This window comes from Taurulus bubalis (genome assembly GCF_910589615.1).
Source record: "Taurulus bubalis genome assembly, chromosome: 5".
Lineage (NCBI taxonomy): Eukaryota > Metazoa > Chordata > Actinopteri > Perciformes > Cottidae > Taurulus > Taurulus bubalis.
Genome location: NC_136593.1, coordinates 12,625,255 through 12,651,412, shown reverse-complemented (window position 1 = coordinate 12,651,412; position 26,158 = coordinate 12,625,255). Strand labels below are relative to the sequence as shown.

At 38.8% G+C, this 26,158-nt stretch overlaps 4 protein-coding genes across 5 annotated transcripts; 3 read left to right on the top strand and 1 right to left on the bottom strand.

Annotated features, from left to right (window-relative positions):
* Positions 1–9,544: 9,544 nt before the first annotated feature.
* h6pd (hexose-6-phosphate dehydrogenase (glucose 1-dehydrogenase)) lies at positions 9,545–12,918 on the top strand (the record flags this gene model as incomplete). Its single annotated transcript, XM_079218060.1, has 4 exons — positions 9,545–10,186; positions 10,272–10,389; positions 10,496–10,765; positions 10,881–12,918. 4 exons carry the CDS (start codon positions 9,545–9,547, stop codon positions 12,224–12,226), a joined length of 2,376 nt encoding a protein of 791 aa, XP_079074186.1. The 3' UTR covers positions 12,227–12,918.
* A 2,496-nt stretch (positions 12,919–15,414) lies between these two features.
* Positions 15,415–16,673, top strand: rbp7b (retinol binding protein 7b, cellular). The gene is made up of 4 exons (XM_079218962.1): positions 15,415–15,490; positions 15,781–15,959; positions 16,113–16,214; positions 16,472–16,673. The coding sequence occupies exons 1-4, from the start codon at positions 15,418–15,420 to the stop codon at positions 16,523–16,525; spliced, it is 408 nt and encodes a 135-aa protein (XP_079075088.1). The 5' UTR covers positions 15,415–15,417; the 3' UTR covers positions 16,526–16,673.
* Positions 16,674–16,828: 155 nt separating this feature from the next.
* Positions 16,829–20,027, top strand: cenps (centromere protein S). Its single transcript, XM_079217785.1, has 5 exons — positions 16,829–16,901; positions 17,017–17,140; positions 18,574–18,607; positions 18,784–18,850; positions 19,064–20,027. The coding sequence occupies exons 1-5, from the start codon at positions 16,872–16,874 to the stop codon at positions 19,172–19,174; spliced, it is 366 nt and encodes a 121-aa protein (XP_079073911.1). The 5' UTR covers positions 16,829–16,871; the 3' UTR covers positions 19,175–20,027.
* An 88-nt stretch (positions 20,028–20,115) lies between these two features.
* Positions 20,116–24,137, bottom strand: tardbpb (TAR DNA binding protein b). Of its 2 annotated transcripts, none has more exons than XM_079217735.1 (6): positions 23,433–24,137; positions 22,664–22,851; positions 22,431–22,571; positions 22,152–22,322; positions 20,973–22,056; positions 20,116–20,316 (listed from the first exon to the last, which is right to left on the bottom strand). In XM_079217735.1, the coding sequence occupies exons 1-5, from the start codon at positions 23,671–23,673 to the stop codon at positions 21,547–21,549; spliced, it is 1,251 nt and encodes a 416-aa protein (XP_079073861.1). In that variant the 5' UTR covers positions 23,674–24,137; the 3' UTR covers positions 20,116–20,316; positions 20,973–21,546. The 2 variants fall into 2 exon arrangements, with proteins under 2 accessions (XP_079073861.1, XP_079073862.1); XM_079217736.1 differs by having other exon boundaries at positions 22,664–22,827.
* Positions 24,138–26,158: the final 2,021 nt, after the last annotated feature.

The window sequence follows — 26,158 nt, the reverse complement described above, 5'->3', positions numbered from 1 at the left end:
AGTAAATGTACAGTTACTTTTCACCTCAGCTAACAGTGCATGTGTACATTATATTTAAATAATATAATAATATATATATTGTATGTGATGCATAATTTGATGTATTTTCAATTTAGCAATATCTTTATTTTTAAATAAATAATAGTATTTAAAAGTCTGCTTGCTATCAAACAATAAATAGCTTTCTACTTTGCTGTGATAACAATGTAGCCTTAAAGAAAGCAGTCTTGATGAATTTTAGTCTGATAATCAGGCTGGATTTGAATCACAGAAGAAATCAGACACGTGCCCTGATTCAGATGTCTGGAACGAGGCTAAAGGAGACATTCACATTTTTTAGATAATCCTGTTGGTTTTAAGTTTTTTATGAGCCTATGATTCAGGACTTTGCAACCTACAAAGGAATGTGTAATCTTTACGATAACACAAAAATCACCCAAGGCAAAAACAATCAGATGTGACCACAAAAACACAGGATATCTCCGCTCAAAAACCACGACACTACTGTACTTGTATTGACACAATATGAAACGATACTGATATGGTAAATGTAATATGTTTAATATGTTTCTATTTCTTGCACTGTGTTGATTGTTGTTGATTGTCTAATGTTATGCACCACCCGCCATGACAAATTCCTTGTATGTGAAACATACTTGGCAATAAACGGTTCTGATTCTGATGCTACACACAAATACACTTCAACAGAAAAAGGTTTTAAAGTCACTAATTTCTGCTACTTTAATACAGGTGCATAAAGTCCCTCACCAAAACTGAATCAAAACCATGAGAGCACATATTGTAAAGTATCTGCCAACAATAGTGTGCTCTAATAATTACACTAATCCAAACCACCATCCTTTTATGTTTCTAACAAACAGGATGGATGTTGTGGAAGCTTCTTCATTCTGCGCTCTTTTTGTCTGGACTGAAAAGGCCCGTGCATTGTTTAGTTTTTTCCCTTCCATATCCTCAGTCATCTCATTTTAAAAGCTCCACATGCCACCTCTGAAAAACACTACCTCTCTTCACTGGAATTTGGGGTGGGTGTCTATGGTCTATGTGGGTTACATTGTGTGCGGTATAGCGTTCAGAAACAAAAGAGAGAACAGGCTCCGACAAGTTTTTGTCTTATGAGGAGACGAAATGTGAGAATGTGGTTTAAAACACAGAGCATTAGTCATACACATGAGATCAGTCTATTTGTGGCTTCGCCCGGATCAGTCATCACTACCTGATTTGGCACTGACCGTATCAAAGAGCAGTGAACGCTGCAGGTAAAGACAGATATTTTTGTGAGAATCCAAAGAAAGATTATCGCACCTTTGAAATATAAAACCACCTCTAATTACCGTTGCCTTTAAAATCACATATCAAATAATCACCCATAAACAACCATGAAAAAAAATCCTCCTTTGTTCATTGCTCATTATTATAGTCCTATTAGTGTGTAACAGGTTGTGTATTCAACTCATCCCAGACTGAGGTCACTATAATCCTCCTCGTCTGACAAGTAAGAGTGGGGGGACAAGGGCATGACTGAAAGTGAAATCTCCTTCAGTAAAGAGCCGTGTTAAATGTAATGGGTGTTGGTAAAGGGGCCTAATAAAGATGACAGCACACATTCATATGCATTTGTTTGTGTGCTCAGCTTGACGAAGTCTGCCTCGCAGGCTTAACAAAGGGGAGGAAGGAAGCCAGGGGCTGAGGGGAATGCCTAGGGGGGCTGGGCCGACAACACACACACGGACACACACACACACACACACACACACACACACACACACACACACACACACACACACACACACTCACACACACAGTGGCCCTCCAGCTTGCGTCCTGTGGTCTCTCAAGTCTGAAGTTATAGCAGTGACAGCTGGGCTAGCACGCTCTGCATGGGCTCATTCTCTCTTAGCAGCCAACCCCTCTTCTCCACACACACACACGCACACAGAGTCTGTGACACACACTCAAACAAGCGCACACACGCATACAGAATGCTCCATCCTGTTTACTGTTTACATTTCACAGTGGCCAGCCAACTTGGGAGGGCTATACAGCATGTGATCACAGGCATTACAGCTGTTTTTAAGGTAGTGGTGTGTGTGTGTTGTGTGCGTGTGTGTGTGTGTTTGGGTGTAGCCCACGTTAGAATGTGTTAAGTTGTTAAAGTTAATTCCTAACCGCCTGTATGAAAAAATATTTTTCTGAGACCTTTAAGGATTTCTTTGTATAGACATTTAGATTAAAAGTCCATTCTTGTCTATGGAAACTGTTGAAGAATAATAAAAATACTATTGATAGCTCCAGAATAGCTGCAAAATGGAACTAGTAAAATTGTTTTTACAACCTACTGCGCCGCTAAATTCTAATTTTTCTCTTTTAAAATGTGCATCCAAACAACACAAAAACACTCAGATGGGATAAAAAACAAGAGAATAACTCACAATTTGTGGTGGTACAAAGTTTACCAATACAAACGTATTGGTAAAATTTAATGTAAAGTTAAATGTAAAGTCTAAATTCAGCAGCTACAATACATTATGTGTGTTAGATGGGATCATGGAGCTGCTGAATCTAGGTATGTGCTGTAAAGACCAACTGTTCAGAAGAGGAAAAGGGAGGACCAGAAAGGGCGACTGGCAGTGTGGTCAACAACAACAATTGGATCATTATTTGGCCAAAAGGGCACCTGCTTTGTTTGAGGTCTGCTCTTAGGGAGTGATTACATGGGACAGCTGGACAATGCAGAGCAAACAGAAGCTAAATGTTTATTCACTCAAAGTCAGCAGTTTGTGTTATTCAGATTTTGTATTCCTTTAAAAAAAAATTGGAGACGTTGGGTGTAGGACGTCTACGGCAGCTTGTTGAAATCGCAGAGGACAGCTGTTATTTTTCAGTTGGAGATGGAGCATTTAGAGCTAATGGATTTGATTGATGAGCTTCAGACTTTGAAAGTCAATGACTCAAGTAGAAAGCAGTTATACCACACAGACACCAACAGAGGTCCCTCTTGTGTGGATAATACACTGTGGTCTGCAGCTGCCCCCAAGTGACAGCAGCCAGGGACACTAACTACAGCTGACATAAGTAAGTGTAATGACGTTTCATAATCTAATACTCTTAACCTGTTTTAAGATGTGAAAAGAGCATTTGGACTCCATCACTAAAATAAAAGTTTATTTTACTGTGAGAAATGTTTTTACTTTTACAATTTGCATTTTCTTATATTGCTTGACTTAAATTACTCAGATATTCGCTGCAAGTAGAACTATAGACTTTAAAACGTTGCAGAGAAAGACAGGATGAAAGGGCGAGGGGACTCATTGAGGGGACTCGTGTACATTGAGGGCCCCATCCATACCTTTGGCCCATCACTTTAAATCCATACAATGCCCAATGTTATTAATATCAATACATAATTGAACTAATATCTACAATAAATACAATTATCAATCTAGGGTTAGGGTTAGACTTATAGTCAGTGTTTTGACCTATATCATATAACCACCTGTACAGCGTTGTATTGGCTTATCTCCACAGCATCTTCTGTCCAGAAATCCAGCTTTTTTTTCTTTTTTTACTTATATATGTTTCCCCTTGTATAATCATTTTCAAGACTGACGATTGCAAAATTTAGATTTGTGAGATTCCCTCCTCTTAACCTTGCGCCTATAGGTCCCGCTGGTGATGCATTCTTGCTGATGAGAGACTAGAAGCACTATTTTCTGCAGCTGAAGTTAACGGAAACCACTCTTTCTCCAGTCCTTCAATTTTAAAATGCATCCATCTTAAAGCACGCTATTGTAGAACCGAGTCTTCTATAATACAAATCCATAACCTCTTTCTGCAGCCTGCGGTACATAAGGTATAAGCAGCGGGACCGTGTCACGTGACTGGTCCAGGAAGCGTTTTTGATGTTGTACCATCTTCCTTCCCACCACGGGGCAGGTTCGTATTCAATTCCCTCTTTACGCAGTCGGTCAGCTGATGTTACATGTGGTTCTCGAAAGTTGGGTCTCATCAGCAGTTCCGGTGTAACTGCTGTCGCACATTTAAGAAAAAAGATTGCGGAGCATTCTCTGTTTGCAACGTAACGGAAGTGAAGTTTGACAGCTAACGTGAACTAGCAGGTGGAATCGTTGGATACATATCGACCTTCATCTGTCGGTGTGTGTACTGTGACGTAAACAACATCGGGGGGGGGGGCATGACGTGTAACGTTTAGTAATACATTCGCTTTTTATACTCGGATATCACCGTAACGTGACTACGCTAATTTAACGCCACGTTCACCCGGAAAGAGCGGGTTGGAACGTTCGCTACGTTTCTAACGTTATAGTTACTTTTGATTCCTGCCGTCTTGTTTTTCGACCGGTCGTAAAGGAAAACAAACGTGGTCTCCTTTCGGGGATACGGGGTTTACCTGAGCACGTGGAAACGATTCACAGGGAGCCCGTAATCCCTCCCACTCACAACTCCGTCTGTAGTCGCACTCACATCTTAATAAAGCAATCTTCTTTAAAGTGTAAAGTGGGATTAATACAGCGGCAAACTTCGGCAAGAAAGAAATTTAAAATAATATTGGATTCGTAAATACCTTTTTGATCCCCGGGGCAAATTGAGTTACGTTATGGTTGCTCACATTCTATAATGTAAATGTGGAGAATTAGAGAAATTATAATAAAATATGATTTAGAAATAAGTACCTAAAATATTTGCATTATACTACAATATACAACAACAATTCATATGAAAAAGAAATATGTAAATTATGTACATTACAATATATACAGTATTTATCTATCTTTTGCCAAACATGGGAACAATGATTGAGTGTGTAAATCTACAATAATAGTATAAATAAACAAGAATATTAGTTAATTAACAAATATTCTTGTTTATTTATACGCGTAAATAAATGCATAGTGCACAGTTAGATTATTACACTGTTAAATCAGTATTGCACAAGATGTAATTGAAGATATTGGAGTTATAGCTGCTAACAGGTGTAACAAATTATAAATATATGTTGTTGTAACAATTGAATGAACACATCTACTGTTTTTAGACGAGACATGAGAGTATTTTATTCTAAATACAATGTCATCTTGAAATTCTTATCGTCTGTGTGACAATATGAAATGCCTGTCATAGTTTGAGCAATTTATGACTAAATGTTTGTTCAGGTTATCTCATTGAACCATTTCTATAGAGCTTGTTCCACGCTGAACACAAAAATGCGTTGCATGGTCAGCAAGCGATGTAGGCCCAATCCCAATGTCCCCCCTAAAGCCTTAATCCCTGAACACTGAGGGATTTACTGACGTCCCCTGGTGAATGGTTGAGTGTGAGAGTCGGCGAGGCCTTGAAATGGTGTAAATACCAATGGGACAGCATTTTTCCTAGTTAACACTGAAACATATTATGTCCAATTGTAGGTGTTTATTTTACGTCCAGGCTTTCGCCTTACCAGATGAGAGGGAAATGTAAAATTATCTATTTTCTCATATTTGTCAAAACAACTTCAGTAAGTAACATTTAAAGAAATGGTCGATGAACAAACCAGGTGTATATAGTCTCTGCTTGGGTTCCTTTGATTTCATGTGTTTTTAGGTACCATCCTAAATCCTTACTGTGAATGGCTCTGTGTAAATAGAATATGCCATACTCTTTATTTAGATAGATAGTTACTTTGTTAATCCCGCAGGGGGAATTTGTTCCGCTACATCAGCATTTCTACACAGGTAAAGCAATATTAAATATAAAAAAATGCACAATATGTCCCGAAAATATTTGAAAAAAAAATATTTACACCACCAGGATTCCTGTTCTGGTTATCCAGTGTTTAACATCACAACGCTATGAGTTGTTGGTACGTCCATATGGCAAAGTCGGCAGGAATGCAGACTTGCAGACAGTTTGCATAAATGTCTCGAAATGACTGAGACAGAGCCTTTAAGCAGGAGGATTTGAAACGGGGGCGGTCCTAAACCCTCACAGACTTTGCAGGAGTACGCCTCAAAGTCTGAGTGTGGGCATTGGGATTGAGCCATAGACTAGCTGTTGGTGGTTTTAAAAACCCACTTCCACTCCCTGCTGGTTTGGGATAATATGGCAGACCCTCCACGTGTATGTGCAAACAGAGTGGAAGTGGGTAGGAGGGGGTGTAGGGTGATGGTTTGGAATTGGGCATGCGTGCGTGCGTGTGTGTGTGCGTGTGTGCGTGTGTGCGTGTGTGTGTGTGTGTGTGTGTGTGTGTGTGTGTGTGTGTGTGTGTGTGTGTGTGTGTGACAACCCTTGCATACGTTTATTTAAGCTGCTATGTTCTCTTAAAGGCACATGATTTGTGGGGAAATGGAGCAAAACCTTTTGGGCTCATAAAATCAGTTTGTCGCTTAAAATTAATTAATATTTTAAACTGGAATAGCTGGCCAAAACAAAATTGTATTTTCACATGTAATCCAAATATAGCAATGTTAGAAAATGTGTTTAAAACAAATCTTAATTTATTTCACAAAATACAATTCTATACCCCTTTTCTATGCTTCAGAAAAATCTGAATGTGTAATTTTTTTTTTCAAAGGCTACAGTATATAAAGTTCCCATCTTTGTTTGGTGGATGGAATAGAGACACACTTTTTGACCTAAATTGAAAAGAGGGAATCATTTACAGCTGGATACGGTAAATGAGTATAAAACTGTCCTATGTTGTTCAATGACCTCCCTTGTTCATTGAGTTTTGGCTTTAATCCGTGGTTCATGTCTGTGATTTACGTCTAATAAGTACAATATTCACAATGAACTGAAGCTACAGGAAGCTATATGCGCTGTCTTTCAGGGTTATCAATTTGAACATTGGCCACATTTGCATGTCTTCACCGTGTTTTTCATGTGTTGAGTTTAACGGACTCTTGAGGTTTAATTTTATTTCAGCTTGATTTGCATGAAAGCACAAGGCGCTGATCACAGCCAAATTAAGTTCTTTTAATCTTCACTTTGTGACAGAAAGTATCTTTTGAATGGCTTTTATCATTCACAAGGATAATACTGCACATCATTTTGCTAAACCATGTTCCAAATTCAATAGATTGACGGCTACAGATTGTCGGTTATTTTAGGCAAATTACTTAAATATTAGTCACAAAGCAGGGCTGTTGAAAAGGCTCCCTATTTCCTTCATGATAATGACTGAATAGTTTACATATCTCTGACAGAAGGCTGCTATTTAAATTTTTCACATTTAGGTGTGACAAATGTTGCCACAAAGATTCAAACAGGAGGCAGGCAGCCATATTGCTGCAGGGCTTTCTTCAGTGGTTAATGGGGCATCTCTTTAGAGGAATATTTATTAAAAATTCCCCAGAATACATTCTGAGAATGCAAGAATGCGTGTCGGTTAGTTGAAGGATCATGTGTGATAACCACTTCAGGAGAAGGGAAGATACCCTTTTTGCTCATTCTTTATGGCAAGTTTGATGTACTGATGAGTCAATGTGGAGCGTGTCTGTTAGGGAATCATGGGTTGTTGGACCAGCTGCACAGAAATGCAAAGCTGAATGAAGATAGTGTCTTTTCCGATGATATACCACTTAATTGATTCCGGCGTGGTAATGAGCAGAAAAGTAATAGCCTCGAAGCCAATAGAGACAAAGTGAAGACTACATGTCTTGTGTGGTTTAAAAAGAGCAATGTAGAGAGTAATGAAAACCAAGTGGGTTTTTACACATTTTTTATTTAGTAACTTGTGTATGTTGTTAATCCTCATGAGAGGCAAGTTGTGAAGAAGAAAGTATATTTGACTGCAGTAGTCCTTGACAAAGTAAATACCTTAATTTCAGCTGTTGTTGAAGCAGTGAGGTGGCCTTTGCTGTTTGCATTGCCACTGCAAACAAAATTGTGGAACACGGGAATTCCAGATGTTGCATTAAGTCATAAAATGAGCTTCATACTGTGGGTAGTCTGTTCAACGTGCACAATGTTCAGTTTTTTCAGAAGGGGGGTAAAATAACATGTAGGCCTTGGCTTTAACAGTAGCTCTATAATGCTACATAGCTGCAAAATGAAAGCAGCATGTGTACTTACATAAACTTAGATTCCTCACATTTAGGGTCTGTTTTTTTTATCTGACAAATGCCTGCAGTTATGAAGACATATTATCTATTATCTATCGAGATTGGAGATTTGAAATGTGTGTTGGTGTGTCTTTGTTTTCCACATTGTGGTGAGTAGAGTTCAATACAAGTACCGTCAATCAAAATTGTGACTTTACCATAAGTATTTTTACCTCATTGTTTCTGATGGGAATGAGGCTTCCATATTTGAAGGACTTATCGCAGCTGCATCATTCCCTGATCAGTTTTGCGCTTTCACAGACTAACATTTCAAGAAATGGTTTAAATGGGAATCCCGCCAAATTCACACATCAAGTAAACAAGTCTGTTTATGCCTAAAGGCCTGGTGCTCTCTCGATATAGAACAAGAAGACATTTTGTGGACATGCCTTTTTAATGTTTTCAAGTTTGTTTTGTTTATATATTTATGTAGCCTTCCTCTTCTTCTAAATTACTATTATTTTAGGTCAGGTTCAGTATTTTCAGAATCATCAAGAGTTGGTTGTCCCAGCCCTCTGTCAGCAGCTTAGGGGTTGTACAGTGAGCTCAATGCCCCTGAGCAAAGTGCAAAGTCTACACCCTCGCTCCACCAGTATACCAGGATCCACTGATCATTACGCTCACAACATTTTAACTGCACCACATCATCAGCTCTCAAGCGACTTCAAAGGAGCTGGAGAAGACAGAGAGAAAGAGAGAGAGACGGGGCGAATTAATTTAATGCTTATCTATTTGTCTGTGGAGATTTGAGTAAGTTCCAGTGTATTTCAAAGGTTGTATTGCTTTACATTCATAGTGTTAAGATGATGTCTGTATTGACTGTTAGATGTTGAAATGTGACTTTTAAATTCATGTGACCTTTGTAGTGTGACTTTTAATTGTGATATGTTTATGGATGCTTGACATTACATAAGAAGTTCAGCAGTATCTATTGCATGTGTGCGTTGATGAAAGTGTGAATTTGTATCTCACTTGTAGCTTTTCTGCAGTGTGGTATTAATAAGATCAAGGGGGCAACCTTCATGTTCAAATTGCTTTTCATCTCAAACATTTAGAGCTGAAAAATGTGCTCTTTATTTAATGAGTTGATCAAGAGGATAGTGATTAGTAAATATTTCACAAATACAAAAGATGTGCTTTCTAGCGTCTTGATTGTGATGGATTGCCTCTTTTCTTGGTCACGTGTAATAGTAAACTTTGGGTTTTGTCAGACAAAGACTTTGGATAACATCACATTGGGCTCTCGGAAATTATAATGGGCATTTTTCACTATTTTCTAACCTTATTGATAATATAAATAATCCAGAAAATACCATCAGATATGATATGATGTCTAGATTGCTTAGTGTTGCTAGATATTTGCCTACATGTAACATCTCTCATGGCTGTGTTCATAAAACAGGAGTTTAAACGGTTCGGACCGGAGCATGTTTGTGACTGTGCTCCTGCTTCTGGTCACTCTGTGTGCCCAGGAGGGACATAGCGAGGACCGAGCCGAGGCACAGAGAAGCGGCCATGTTTCAGTGGTAATAGTGGGAGGCACAGGTGACCTGGCAAAGAAGTACCTGTGGCAGGGCTTCTTCGAGCTGTACGTTAACCAGGCCAGAAGTGGAAAGACCTTTTCCTTCTATGGCGGAGGACTGTCGCCTGCAGACGCGGCCACACCGGTCCTCTTTGAGATCCTAAAGGCGGTGTCCTGCCCGAAGGCTGTGTCACAGGAGCGCTGTGCTCTGCTGAAAGAGCAGTTCCTGCGGCTCGCACAGTATCGGCAGCTGAAGACCCGAGAGGACTACCAGGATCTGGCCAAGCACATTGAGCGAGAGCTTCAACAAGAGGGAATAACAGAGGCAGGCCGGCTGTTCTACCTCTCACTACCGGCCTTTGCATATGCAGATGTTGCTGATAAGATCAATAATAGTTGTCGGCCAACCAGCGAGGCGTGGCTGAGAGTTGTGCTCGAGAAACCTTTCGGACACGACTTCCGGAGTGCTCAGGTTCTTGCAGCTCAGCTCGGTAGCTCCTTGAAGGATGAAGAAATGTACAGAATTGACCACTACTTGGGGAAGCAGGTAAGAACATCTTACAGTGTGTCTCTTTCACCCGTGAGTCTGTAATCGAGATGTTTGAACTCATGCTATGTTTTTCTGTGAAAAGGTTGTTGCAAAGATACTTCCATTCAGAAAAGAGAACAAGAAGTTTCTGGATCCCATCTGGAACAAGCACCACATCGAGAGGGTGGAGATCATAATGAAAGAGAGCCTTGATGTTAAAGGTAATTAAAAAAATTGCATTAATAATGTTGTAATTAAGTCTTTTGAGACGTGAAAAAGTATCAAGAATTCCTTAAATATAATCGTGTCCTCTTGTCGTTCCTCAAGGTCGTATTCCCTTCTATGACCAATACGGGGTTATCAGGGATGTGCTACAGAACCACCTGACGGAGGTCATGACCCTGTTGACGATGAGGCTTCCCATGAATCTGAGCAGCAGTGAAGAAGTCCTCCGAAACAAGCTGCAGATCTTCAGTTCCATGCTGCCTTTGAGAAAGAATCAAGCTGTGGTCGGCCAGTACCAAGCATACCAAACAACAGTCCAGGAGGAGATGAATAAGACGAAAGATCATGTCAGTCTCACACCAACATTTGCAGGTGACCGTTTTTTCTTTTTAATCGTCATGATTTTACGTATTTACTGTTTAAAACACTTGCTATACAACAAATATGGTTCTTCAAATAAGTTATCCTGTTTTTTTGTCCCTTTCAGCTGTGTTGGCACACCTTGATGATGCCCAGTATGAAGGTGTGCCAATTCTTTTGATCTCAGGGAAGATGTTAGATGAACGGGTGGGATATGCACGCATACTTTTCAAGAATGACATCTTTTGTCTTCAGAACCCCAATGCCGTCCACTGCAAGCCCAAACAAATAGTGTTCTACTTTGGGCATGGCAGCCTTCAATATCCAGCAATTCTTGTGAGTAAGAATTTATTCAAGCCAGTTTTGATGGACGGTGACTGGAAGGAAGTGACCGAGCATACAGATGTCAACATTCTAGGTTTACCTATTTCAGACTATTATGTGCAAACTCCAAACGAGCAGAAGGAAGCCTATTCAGAACTTATTTCTCACATTTTTGCTGGACGTAAAAATAGTTTCATTAGTGCTGAAAACCTGCTGGCCTCCTGGGGCTTATGGACACCACTACTCGATAGCCTAGCCAGCTCTTATCCGCGCATTTACCCCGGGGGAGCCGACAACAGAGACCTGCTGGACATCCGTGTGAACGGTAAAGAGATTGGCTACAACACTGAGGTGGTGATAATCAGCCCTGATCAGATGGGTGGCACGTTAACAAACAGTTTCCAAGTAATGCAAGGCAAATTCCGTAGCGACGACATGGTGTCGGCCTGGGCTGAGGAGCTGGTGGAGAGGCTGGCTGTGGACATTCAGGAAGCAGCGGAGGCAGCTGTGCGTGAGGGCGGTGTTTTCCATCTAGCATTCTCTGGTGGGTCCACTCCTCTCGCTCTGTTCCACAGGTTGTCCCTGCACCACTTCTCCTTCCCCTGGAGCTACACCCACGTGTGGATGGTGGACGAGCGATGCGCGCCGCTAACTGACCCGGAGTCTAACTTCCACAGCCTGCATGACCATCTACTGCAACATGTGAGGGTACCCTATTACAACATCCACCCCATGCCAGTGCAGCTCAACCATCGTCTATGTGTGGAGGAGGATGGAGGAGCGCTGCTGTATGAGAAAGAGATCAACAAGTTGGTTAATGGCTCCAGCTTCCACTTTGTACTGCTGGGAGTTGGATATGACAGACACACAGCCTCTCTGTTCCCTGGTACTAAAGCGGATGAACTTGGGGAGAGTCTGGTTGCCCTGACGGAGAGCCCCGTCAAGCCTCACCAACGCATGAGCCTCACTTTCAGTGCCATTAACCGAGCTCGTAAAGTGGCTCTTTTAGTGATGGGCAAAGGCAAGCACGAACTGATCACCCAGCTGAGCCGCGTGAAGGACAACCCAGACAAGTGGCCGGTCACCGGGGTGAAGCCTGCGGATGGAAGACTTGTTTGGTACATAGACTATGATGCACTTTTAGGTTAGGAATTACATTACAATTAGACCTTCTTTTTTTTACGAGTCGGAAGGATCAGTGGGTTTACATGTTTTAGCTTATTAACAATAATTCCCTTCAAACCTCTCTCCAAAACATAATGAATGTAACCAACCACCTATTGGTAGTACTCATGGCTGTCAGCCTAGCAGCTTGTGAAAGACTCGGGTGATGCCCAATGAGTGCAGGGGCCGAATGTGCAGATAGGCTGATTACAGTCCTGCCAGATATAGATGTGTCATAGGATTTATTGATTTCTGTTGGGAAGAATTTCAACGAATACAATAAAAAGAGTGTCTAGAATACATTACCCACCTTAGCGCTTTCATTACGACTGTATTTTTTTACATTATGCCATCAGGTTTCTGGCAGGAATGTTGAGTATTTGCAATCTGTAGTTAATGAGTTAAAAACAACTTTTGCAACTCTCTCTCTTACCGGAGGATTGTTCAAATATTTCTCTCTGTGTGTGTGTGTGTGTGTGTGTGTGTGTGTGTGTGTGTGTGTGTGTGTGTGTGTGTGTGTGTGTGTGTGTGTGTGAAATCAATGTATATGCAGACTTTAAAAAAAACATAGTTTATCAATGCCTAATTATGGATGAGATGAGTGAATATCAAGACCAATACATCACTATCATCATTCACAGAGTACAGGGTATGTAGCACTGAATATCTGGTGCCAAAAAACAATTCTGACAAACAACGATTCTTTGCTTATAATCCAGGGTGTTTGTATGATCTCAGGTGATTTTGTGAATTCACAGATATGCTGTTACTTTGTAATTCACACTTCTCGATTGTATGTTTTCTATTGTTGCGTGGCAGTGACCGGCAGGAAATTTCATCAGTGAGTTAGAAAACACTGTGAGACTGGTCCCGTCCCGTTCACAATATGATATTGGTATATTTATTATTAATATACATTATAGAAATGCTTCTGGTAATTCCAAATATTGGCTGCTTCATTAATAAAACGGCACATTCCTGAGCCGTTCACTTTCCCCTGTAAAACCAATGTGGAAAATAAAATACCTGTAATCTTTTTATACATGTAATCCAACCAAGAGCAGCTTTATTCCAATCATAGTGTTGATTTATATACCTTCTTTAGATTAAAGTTCCACTTTCAGCAGTCATGTTACTGTGCCTTTGTTTGATCCATCGTGATGAGCATTATTTCAGCTGATGAACAATTTGAAAGTTGTCTGTTATTTACAGTCATTACATCTACTAAATATTTTCACTCTGCACTGTAAGGTGAGCTTCACGTGTTGTAATTTAGATTTTATATCATTTTCAATTTTGTGAAAGTTACAAACTGATTTAAATTCAACGCATTTCCTTTGAATTGTCTTGCTATAATTTGTTTAATGTAGCTTTATTTTCCAGTGAGATAAACCTCTCCTTCAGTTCTGTAATAATTGTTATACACTGAAAAGTACATCTTGTTTCACTCACTGTGACTATTGATTAATCCCTAGTAAAAGTACATGAAACAAATGTCCAACAAATAAAAAGCAAACAACTTTTAACAATAGAGAGAACCACCTGCTGTGTGATGTATTTCTGAAGTGAGCGTTAAAACTTGAGAAGGATTAAGTCACTTTCTCATGGTTTTAAGTTACCAGCTGCTGGTGGCATGGAAACCACATGAAATGTTAATGTGTGGAGTATCCGTTTTCAGCGTGTGGCAGCTGGACCGCTCGATTGCTCATTGTTTCTGCTCGGGTCCGTCTCAAGCTTCCTGTTAGTCAACCAGAGGCCTCCTCTCACCATGACCACACCTGAACAGACACAGGCAGGTGTTACTCCTTTTGACATGAAAAGACAGTGTACGAAGAGTTTTCTATAATTCATCAGAAATGTACTTCACCTGTACTGAAAATAGAAGCAGCAGTTAGAAAAAGTGACATGTAGTACAGCTCCGGGGTGGTTCTGGCCTGTGAATATACATGTAGATTGTTTGGATGCTGCAGTTTCTCTACGTAACCTAATGATGAACACTTCAGTCATTTTCTTACACATGCGGCTGCTGTCAGAGTCAGGATGGCGGTGCAGAGTCCTTGTCCACATGTCAGCAGCCCAAACACATGATACGAGGCCCACAAGCTCTGAGGAACTGGGTCTATCAATGTGAATACTACAGAAAAACCTATTGAAAGAGTGGAAGTTATGTCCATATTAATCTCTTTTTTGCTTGTATGTCATGCATGTGTTTTTTTAAATGTGTCTGATGTGATGTGATTTACCTGAAGCTATGAAGGACAAGGCGATTGAGGCAGATAAGTTGTTGAGAAGAGGCTGCCTGCAGTATCTTGAGGATGTTGGCCTTCAAACAGAGAGGACTGAATGATTAATGCCCCGTTCCCTTTTGTACAAATGACCCATGAGCTCTTCGGCTCGATGCCATCGCCTGTGTCCTAGTTACCTTCCCATGACGTAGAACTGAGGGACCAGGACAAGAGCCACGGACACTGCATTCACTATTTGACTATACAATAGAATAAAACATAGTAAAACCAGTTGTAAGGACATACAAGGTGTTTTTCTTCTTCTATCGGATCAAAACAGAAACATGACTAATGAAAACAGCACTTACAATTTTAACCTCTGATTCCTTGGTATCCGTCTGCAGCTATGATACGCCATGAAGATCAGCACGTAGAGGAACATGGATGGTACACACTTGGGCAGACTTTACTGTGACACTACTCCTGATGGCTGGATGTGTGCTGCTGAGGAGCCAACAGCTCCAAATGTGAGCAGGAGGGAGGATTGTATGTCACGCTGCACATGTAGAGATATTATATCCCCTGCAAGCTGAACATCTGGACCTACATATAAGCTTGAAGATTATTAGGCTGCTGTGGTTTTTGGTCAAAGCTGGCGGTATGAAAGTGATGTGAAGTGAAGATGCAGTATCCTTGTAAAAATGTAAGAATAACTCCGTGTGTAGAGGCTTTTGTCTTAACAGGAAAAGAATAATTTCCTCATATTATGTGTAAAAAGTCCTGTTCCTCCCTCCAGTGCTCCTCTTTTGTATGTGTCCAAAATAGCTGCATGCAGCAACACATCACCCTTGCCCCATATTGACACACAATGAAGCATTCCTTCCATTACCTATAAATCTGTTTGCTCCTGATGCTTTTGCATTTGAGAGTCGCAGAGTCCAACGTCTAAAGATGCCTGTCGACTACAGCGGGACGTGGGACATTGTCAGCAATGTCAATTTTCAGGGATACATGGTTTCTCTTGGTAGGTGTCACTGGTTCTTTATTCCGGATTTAAAATATGAGCGTTTTCTTTAAATGGATTTTTTAATTTATATGAGGAATACATGTATGTGTAGTGGATGGAGCAGGTTAACGCTTGTGAATGTAAAATTGTCTGTCATAGTAAATTAAATGAGAAAGTACTTTATTCATCAGCAGTGAGCATTTCTTTGTGTGGATGTCCTAAAGAGTGTTACATGTCATAGTGAAAGTTAACGTTAATTTATTTTCAGAACAGAGCATGACAGAAATTCCTCTCACTTTGACACACAGGCATTGATTTTGCAACTCGCAAGATTGCCTCAATGTTGAAGCCCCAGAAAGTGATTAAGCAAGACGGAGATTGTTTCACAGTCAGGACATTCACGACTTTCAGAAACTACGAAAGCGCATTCAAAATTGGAGAAGAGTTCAAAGAGGTGACGATAGGGATGGATAACAGGTCTTGCCAGGTAAAAGCTTTAGTAAAATGTAATATTTTAGTCACACATTTTTATGTGATGATCGCTACCCCACAAGGCACCAGACAAAAAATGAAAACAAATGACTGTTTTGTGTGGCTGTACTTAATTATGAAAATATATATTTCCTGTGTGTTCTATCAGACTGTGGTCAACTGGGAAAATGATAAGCTGGTGTGTGTTCAGAAAGGAGAAAAGAAGAACCGAGGCTGGACTCACTGGATTCATGGAGATGAGCTTCATCTGGTATGACAATAGTCTTTATTCTGGTGGCCCTTACAGTCCAGTTAGTGTTTGTGATTAACACTTTTAATTCAGAGGACTTTCTCATTCTTTATAGTATGTTGTGGACTCATGTGAATAGAACATATATATAGTAATTGCTTATGCACAAGAAAAGTTGCTCCCCCGGAAAACTGATAGAAGTCCTACAATGATATGAACTTTTTTGTTTTACTAAAGTATGTTGGATAATTTTACAACTTCATATTTTCTCTCCTCAGGAACTTACTTGTGAGGATCAAGTCTGCAAGCAAATTTATAAACGGGCTCTGTGATCTTGTCAGATTTCAGAGAAGTTCAATCACAGCATTTTCAAGAAATTAGATGGCATTAAAAGCCACACAATGTAGTTTACATACTTCATAGAGAGCATGTAATTTGGGCTAGTGTGTGATTAAATGTATCCACGTTGAAGTACCTCCTCCGGACCACACGGTGGTGCTGTATATTAAACATTCAAATAAACTCGGAAGTTGTTGGTGTGAACTTGTGCCGCGAGTTTTTGTTTTTCACTTGAAATATGTGTTCGCAAACCGCGTCTTGTTTCTTCTGTCACACATTAATCCTGTGAGAATCATCCCAACTTTCTTACTCAATTGAAGCCGCTGTGATTGAAAGAAAATGTCCGTTGACCAAGACGAGACTCGGCAGGTGAGAGCGTTGTTGGACGTGTACGTTTGGCTGACATTAGCTCGCTACATATCTTTTTGGCAGCCAATACATCTCCATTGTTTTCTTGTTATCTGATTCATTGTTGTGATGTCAGAGGTTGAAGGCAGCAGTCCATTATGCTGTGGGTCGCATGTGTCTGAGGACGGGAGAGGAGCACCGGAGAGAGCTCAGCCGACAAGTCATCGCAGCGATAGCCGAGACGACGTTCAGACAATGCGGTGGGTTTGGTGTCAACAGGGACACTAGTCCGGTGATACTAGGCCACTGGTACTAGTCAAAGGATATTAGTCCATGGATACACCATCAGAGATATACTGTACATACAATAATACATGTTCAAGCTCATAGGCATCCTCTTGTCAAGTGTAAGTTATAGTTTCAACTTGTGAATCACAACTGTTTTCCTGCTGCTGCCGTTTTTTTAATTTTGTATTATTTGTTCAGTGAAACAAACTGTGTTCTGTTATCTGTCCAACAGAGCCATGGTTTTAAAATCTCTATCGGTGTACTAAAATATCAAAACGCATAATTACACCATTAAACGCATAATTACACCAGTTGCAATATTTGTTCAACTTTGAATCAGTTCCCACTTTTTATTAGGTATATTTGTACATTTTGTGTTAAGTAATAATAGCTCTGAAAGTAAAAGTACTCATTATGCAGAATGGCATTTTACATAATTGTATTAAATCAGAGAGACTTCTATAGATTATCTTGTTGTAGTTTGCAGTGATGTGTCTGTGTAATCATTAGTTTAATGTTGCCGCTGGCAAAGGTGTAGTAACCAACCAAAGAAACCAAAACGCACACACAGATGTCTCCGCATCAACATATTCTACTATTATTATTTCTTGGTGCTGTCGAGTTTGAGTCCAGCTAGGACTTTGTTGCAGGTCATATGTCTCAACTCATTTCTTGTCAGCTCTTTGATGTCTTTCTGTTTTTATTAAGCCAAAAATCCCCTCAAAATGTAAAATAAATAATTAACCATAATCACTGAAATATTACCATAAGGACTAACATAGTGGCATTACATTTACCGTAATATCATGTGATCCTTCAGAATGTTACCTCAATAATTCAGAAATCCTGCAGAATAATTAAATGTTTTGTTTGATTATTTTGTGCAGTTATTTCAATTTGCACAAAATAAAACAAAAGTTATTCCAGTAAAGTCGTACTAAAATGTGTACAACACATGGGATAGCTGCTACTGTTATTGATAGATGTACAGTAGATATGGAGCAGTGCTACACAACCCTGTCTTCTGCATTTGGTCACAGCTTATTATTATGAGCTTATTTATGTCCTCTCACAACACATAACACACTCCTCTCCGTCTCATGGCCACTCTGCTTCCTCTGTGTGTCTGGCTGTTAACAGATGAAATGAAATGTGGAAACAAAGCTTTAGAAAGTTTTGTTCCTAAAGAAAACCATAATTAATTTGAGTTATCCAGCTTCACATAGACTGCTGCCATGTTGACCGTATGAAAAGTAAAAAAAAAAAATCATCAAAATGACATACTATATATAAGTGCACTCATGTATGTAAAAGTATACAGCTGGACAAAATACCATTAAGTCATAACTATATTTGATAATTGCCACAAGTCAATCTAAACTCGACATCTGCTTACTTCTTTCAGATGTATTTGCTAAAGACCTGGAGGCCTTTGCAAGGTGAGAATCTGTATGTTTGTTACCATATCAACAGATGAGTTAACCATGTGCTGTCTTTTCATTCATAAAATACCCAGTGAGGTCTTTTGTTCATTTGTCAGTCTAAACTCGTAAAACTAGTATAATCTACATGTTGCATAATACATCAAATTAACAAATTTTTTCTTTGATTTCAGGCATGCTAAAAGAAGCACGGTGTCTTCAGACGACGTAAAGCTCATAGCGCGTCGTAGTACTGCTCTGGTGAGTTATTTCAATGATGTTGTCAGAAAGGCATTACACAACACTTTGTCTTTAACTCATCAGCCTCCAAATCCAATAGATTTCAGTTACCAGTCAATGTCGGCCACTCAAACACATTTCATCCTATGAATGCAGAATACTGAAGCTATGTAGAGTATACATTCTACAGCAGACAGAAAATGTAATGTTTAATTTGGCTTTTATTTATTTCAGTCTATCTACATACAAAATAAAAGTGAAGAATTGAACCAGGAGCAGAGGGATTTGAAAAAGAAGAATACTGGGAAGAGGAAGAGCAGAAACACGGAGGAGAGCAGAGAATAAGGACAAGACACAGACCCGCAATGCTCAACATTCAAATAAACATTAAAGGCGACTAATACATGACAATAAGTTAAGTGTCAAAGGTGCCAGTCATTATTTTATGGTACTTATGCATTTCAACTTTCAAGGATTCCACAGAATTAAATCTTTTTTTTGCCTACATTTTCTGAGGATTGAGGAAATAACTTCAATTTATCACTTGTGGGTCCTGTTGATGCAATGTCATATTGTAGTGCATTGACACTAGTATGACATGCAATGATGTATGATTGGATTATAAAGTATAAATAAAGCTTTTGTCAAATTGACAAACTACACAAACTAAATGATATACCTGCCTCGTTCTTTCAAACCTCCACAAATGATCTACGTACTTTACACTTCGTGTCAGGCAAACTATCCATTATGTAGACTGCCCACTTTAGGCACACCTGTATAATCAAATGCAATAAATCCATCACATGTCTACTTTTGATTTCTTTAATTTTTTTTGTTGATACGTTAACCTATGACCTCCATAGTGTTGCTGTTGTACTGCTCTGAAGTATATTCAGTTGTCTCTAATATTCTGCCCCTCATGTAAACAAGGAGAACCAAAAATTAGAAACATCCCAAAATAATGTACAGTACAGCACAATCTATGACTTCACTGTTAAACATGATTGAATTTACACATTTGTTACCGTCTAAACAAAACATTTTAAACTCCCTGAATGTAGAAATGACAGGACTGTTGTACTGATTTGCAATAGATTGTACAGGTGTAGCTAATAAAGCAGCACTAAGTGCATACGGTCATCTAAAAATTACCAATTACAAAGCTCAGCAATGTGGCATTAGTTGTATTACTCAAGCCAAATTAAAGACAAAAAAAAAAAAAAAAAACACATTGTTGAGCTCATCTACATACAAAGAACCCCCCCCCCCCCCCCCGAACTTCCCTCAATTTAAAAGTAGCTGTGGATAATCAAAAAGGGACTAACTCCGACAAGCTATCAAAAAGCAGCAAAAAGACAGGTACTACCCCATGTCATGTCTGAGAAGGCCACACACTGAAAGTGTTAGAATTTCCATCTTCTTCCTTCAGAACAGACTTCAGTCAGGGTTCAAACGGAGACCTCGACCAGCAGAGCCCAAGGTCCCTAGATATGTGAATCGAATTAGATGTTTTTTTATTTGACAAATTGACCCAATTAATATCAACTAAGCATCTATTCAAATGAACTTTATTATAGAACTCCCTTCATTTGACATGTTTTTAAACACCTCACAAACAACACAAGAGCTACTGGGAACCATTACACACCACTCCACGTTCTCACACTATCACTCGCGTCCCCCAGAGTCTTCAGCAGGTGTCATCCACATCAAGTACACACAGATCAGTTCAAGAACATGAAAGCACACACCATACAGCATTCAAATCAGATAATATAAGCAATACAAATATTCATCACAACATTCCACTACAATTTGATATTTCTGCACTTGATCGACATACTTAATAAAAAGTAAGGAAAAACTTGTAGATTAAAAAAAAAAAAAATCTTGAAGTACTACTTAAAGAATGTCCATGTTAGGGGAGGTGCTCGTAGCATCTGCAGCTTCCACTCACACATTCAAAAAGCAGTCAAATTGGGCTCTTTCACTGCACAACCAGTCCGTTTCACGCGTCTCTCCGTTCGCTCACTCATCGCTTCACTCTTCGTCACAAGCCATCCTCAATCGCACTCAGTTCTTAAAATGTCAGTTGCGCAGTTCTTTCCATTTAAAAGTGGATAAAAGTGAAAACACCCACCGTCTCTCAGAACATGCGGAGTGAAGCCGTTCTTTGATGGCATTGCATTTACAGGTGGGAAGAGGGAGAATGATACCGATATCACCCCAAGAATGCTGCCAAAGAGGAGCTTCCTCGCAGGAAAATGGAAGAGAGGTGAACTGCAGAAGAGATTTCAATGAAGGCTTTTCCACAGAACTTGACTGTAAATAAAGTTGCACTTAAAAAACATTTAGGTTTCAACCAGATTCTTCCCAATGCAAGATTGCCTTTTAAGTTGATGACAAAGCCGGATAATGGTGAACCACAAACATTCATGCATTTTCAAAATGGTTATCACATTATAACAATACATGCATTAGAGAATCCAGTTGAAATGGATACAAACAAATGAGACATCAGAAATAGCACTTTAGTCAAACATCCTGGTAAACTATTCACTTCAACACTTTCTAAATTAAATCTTTAGCAGTTTTTCCAAATGTACAAAACATCTTCCACAAAAGTGTTAAGTTTTTCAGATACGCATCAACACCAGAAATAAATTTTTGAAAAGACTCATCTGTCACAATACTTACCATACAAATATTATAACTTACATACCCCACCCGGATGACTTTGACTCCATACTGGACCCAAAACCTGAACTAAACCCACTACCGCTGGTTGCAGAGTTTGACCCTGTTCCCCAGCCAAGACTGGCTGAGCTGGCGCCGTAGTTGCTGTTGCCTGTACTGAAAGACTGACTCTGGTCCCTACTAGAACTTGTTCCACTGGAAGCGCTGCCTGGGGTGCTGCCAGTCTGCTGCTGGCTAGCCAGCATACCCATCATCCCCCAACTACTCTGCAGGGCAGCCTGAGCAGCTGCCATCATAGCGGGGTTCAGACTGAAGGAACCAAAATTAGCCAGACTACTGTTAGCGCTGCTCCCTAACCCACTACGGCTGCTACCACCACCACCACCACCAAATGCTTGAGCTCCAAAACCATTCCCAAACCGTGTCGTACGTTCAAACTGCCTATTTCCATGTTTGGGCTCAGCATTTGAGATGTGAACACTGACACCTTTGATTATTAGGTCCTCTCCACAAAGAGCCTGGGCAACCTATGAGAGGGGGGCGAGGGGAAGACATAAATCAGGTCATCTGGGAAATGATACCACTACAACAGGAAGTACTTTCTACAAATTTAACAGTATACCTGATCATCTGCAAATGTGACAAAGGCAAAAGCCCGGAATGGCTTTGGGATGAAGACATCTGTGACTTCACCATACTGCATGAAGAACTGCCGTAGGTCGTCAGTGGTCATGTCTTCTGTGCAACGGCCTACAAACACTTTCCGGCTCCTCAAAGGCTCATCTGGACCTTGCTGTAAACAAAAGGGGAAACAAATAAATACTACAGCTTATAGAGTAATAATGTTAACAGTTTAAATCCCCATAATATGTAGGAATAACATGGACTTAATTAGATTCACCTTTGAGTTAGGGAGCTTGCAGTCACACCATCTCCCGTCAATCATATGGCGCTGGGAGACCACCTTTTCTTGCACCTCATACTCTGTGAATCTCACAAAGCCAAATCCTTTGGAGTTTCCAGTCTTGGCATCTCGTTTTACCTGAGGGGAACAAACATGGAGCCATGAAGAGCAGTTGTCACAACATACAACCCAAAGCAATGTGTATTCTATTACTATAAGTTGTGTTATACCTGGACCATGATGACTTCTCCAAATGTGCTAAAGTAGTCTTTCAGGTCCTGCTCACTCGTTTTCCAAGGAAGACCCAGTACGATCAGATCTGATGTCTTCATGTCCCCCCTCTTCATTTTCACAGCAGACGAAGCATCAATTTCTTCCATTTTCCTTTTGTTGTCTGAAATGTTATCAACACAGAGGACTACTTCGCGTTTTAACCTGTCCGTCAGATACAACGTAACATGCATGTCTTTCATGTAATGGACTTTGAATGATTATACAGTTGCTAGAACTTACAGCTGCACATAGTTTATTGGGTACACGAAACATAGACAACCTCTCCAATAAACCCTACTTTAAAAGTTTATGTAAATAAAACAATATTTGAATACTTGAATATATTAGTTTAGCCGATGTCCCGATTATGGCACTATTTATACTCTAGGGGTTTTCTAATACTTTGACAACACATCCATATCTTTGCCAGAAGTAGAACAACAAGAAAGTTAACTGGATCCACCACTTTCAATAAAACATGTCGCGTTAGCATTTCTTGCAGGATGAGCCTGAATAGATGACCAACATCGCAAATACAAAACGTTGACCTCGTTTTGCTCTCTTTGTTGTGAATAGATTTAGCGTCTCAACGCGCACGTTTGTGGGCGTGGACAAACCACAGGTCACGTCATTGTCATCTATTTTCAGTGCACTGAAGCTACATCATGAATTATAAATACCCTCACATACCTATTCGGGTAAAGTAAGCAATATGGTGATATCTACCTTTTGGATAGTTCACCACGTACACCACGTTCCCCCATCCGTTTTCCGGCGCGTGCAGGATCCCTTCCACAAGACGCACTCCTCGCATGCACTGAGACACGGGGCTTCTGAAGCGTAGGCCACACGCCCCTGGAAACTGAGCGGCCACGGTTGAAAGCAGAACAGTGCCGTCGTCCTCAGACGGTATCTCCATGGGTTCCTCGTTTTCCTCCTCCGCCACTCGAATATATACCTCCGCCATTTTGCCCCGAAACAGAAAACTTCTCGCTTAAAGCAAAAGGCTACGGTTAGCAGTCAACAGCTCGGCTAACCCAGTTGTCCACAATAACGGCTAACGGGAGCCGACGAAGCTAATCGGTTCGTTATATTTTAGGAAAAGACGGGTCAAGTTAAAATATTAGAACAAAAAAAAAGACTTCAGGATGGGTTAAACCTCAAGTTATTTCATAAAAACGAGTCGTTCCGATCGCGCTCACGAGCGAGCATCGGCCTCCCCGTTCCTTTGTTCGACGGGACCACGGGGATCTGAGTCGGCAGCGATGGACGAGTGCCGTTCAACTGTGCCGCGTAATAAAAACTGCGTACAGTCCCACGCGAACTGATCCAAACAAACAAACGATGTCCTCGCACTGCTCGTGTGGCTGGTGGATTGGTCCAACTTCAACAAAACGCGTCTCTCGTCTCAATTGCACTTTTAGAAATGCAGCGGAGAGTATTTTTTGTTTTGTTCCACGAGGAGAAATATGAAACTACCATGTACGGCCTACCAAAATGGCTTGAACCAAGCGAAAAAGGACGACGTCACGAGACTGGACGGTTTCATTTAATGGGGGGTGGTGGGGAGTTGTAGTGAGAGTGTGTCGTTATTATAGGCAAGTAAGAACATATGTGGTCTGTATGAAGTTGTAAAAGCAAAACTGACAATATACATGTGTTTGTTATTTGTATCGAAGATAATACAACTTACTTAATTGGGTTGTTGATATGTAACTTTATTTGGGTTACCCCTCCCCATAAGGGAGTAGGGTAGATTGAGTACATCCATTAGCTTCCGTGTTTTATGTTGTAGCACAGATGGGAAGATGGCGATTGCAATGGGCCAAAAGGGCGTATATATATATATATATATATATGTATACATATATATATATATATATATATATATATATACATATATATATATATACACATATATACATATATATATATATATATACATATATACATATATATATATATATATATACATATATACATATATATATATATATATATATATACATATATATATATATATATATATATATACATATATATATATATACATATACATATATATATATATATATATATATATATACATATATATATATATATATATATACATACACATATATGTATATATATATATATATATATATACATATATATATATATATATATATATATACATATACGTATATGTATACATATATGTATACATATACATATATATACATATACATATATGTATATACATATATATATATATATATATATATATATACATATATGTATACATATACATATATGTATACATATACGTATATATATACATATATGTATACATATACGTATATATATATATATATATATACGTATACATATATGTATACATATACATATATATATATACATATATGTATATATATATACATATATATACATATATGTATACATATATGTATATATGTATATATATACATATATACATATACGTATATATATATATATATACATATATATATACACATATACATATATATATATATATATATATATACATATACATATATATATATATACATATACATATATGTATATGTATATATGTATATATATATATACATATACATATATGTATATATATATATATACATATACATATATGTATATATATATATACATATACATATATATATATACATATACATATATGTATATATATACATATATACATATATGTATATGTATATATATACATATATGTATATATATACATATATGTATATATATACATATATGTATATATATACATATATGTATATATATATATACATATACATATATATATATATACATATATGTATGTATATATATATATATATACATATATATATACATATATACATATACATACATACATATACATACATAGAGAGAGACGTATATAGTACATGATTTATTTATTTGATCACATTTTTATTTATTTTATCACATTTTTGATTTATATAAATTAAAAAATGTGATTAAATAAATCAGTGTAGTTTAGCATTACATATCCTAAAAATAGTATAATTGTGTACCATAAAATACCAATATTTCCTAAAATAAAAACATTAAAATGCCAGCTGAGTTCTTCTCATGAGCTGTCCTGTGGTTCTTCAGCTGCTTCTCCAGCGTTTTCCTGGGGAAAGAGGTGCAAAAACCATAATTATATAAAACATAGGTCATTTGACCGTTGCATTTTTTGGTGTAGTATATAAAGTTGTATTGCGCCTTTAATGGTATTCCAACAGGTAAAATGTACTGGTTGGGCTATAATCAGTCAAATATCATTCTCATGAATGAAATCATTTTGAGACAAGTAACATTTCAGTTGGATCTGAAGTGGAAAACCTATTTGCATTGGCAAAAACGTGAAAAATGCATTTTGCTCTTTGTATACTTTGCACATCTCCTTGTGT

Coding starts and splice junctions, on each gene's coding strand:
- rbp7b (XM_079218962.1), top strand. CDS start 15,418: ATGCCTGTCGACTACAGCGGGACGTGGGACATTGTCAGCAATGTCAAT. Junction 15,491..15,780: donor GGGATACATGGTTTCTCTTG/GTAGGTGTCACT, acceptor TTTGACACACAG/GCATTGATTTTGCAACTCGC. Junction 16,215..16,471: donor ATGGAGATGAGCTTCATCTG/GTATGACAATAG, acceptor TTCTCTCCTCAG/GAACTTACTTGTGAGGATCA.
- cenps (XM_079217785.1), top strand. CDS start 16,872: ATGTCCGTTGACCAAGACGAGACTCGGCAG. Junction 17,141..18,573: donor GACGACGTTCAGACAATGCG/GTGGGTTTGGTG, acceptor TACTTCTTTCAG/ATGTATTTGCTAAAGACCTG. Junction 18,851..19,063: donor CGCGTCGTAGTACTGCTCTG/GTGAGTTATTTC, acceptor TATTTATTTCAG/TCTATCTACATACAAAATAA.
- tardbpb (XM_079217735.1), bottom strand. CDS start 23,673: ATGGCGGAGGTATATATTCGAGTGGCGGAGGAGGAAAACGAGGAACCC. Junction 22,852..23,432: donor CGTGGTGAACTATCCAAAAG/GTAGATATCACC, acceptor AACGCGAAGTAG/TCCTCTGTGTTGATAACATT. Junction 22,057..22,151: donor TCACATTTGCAGATGATCAG/GTATACTGTTAA, acceptor CCCCTCTCATAG/GTTGCCCAGGCTCTTTGTGG.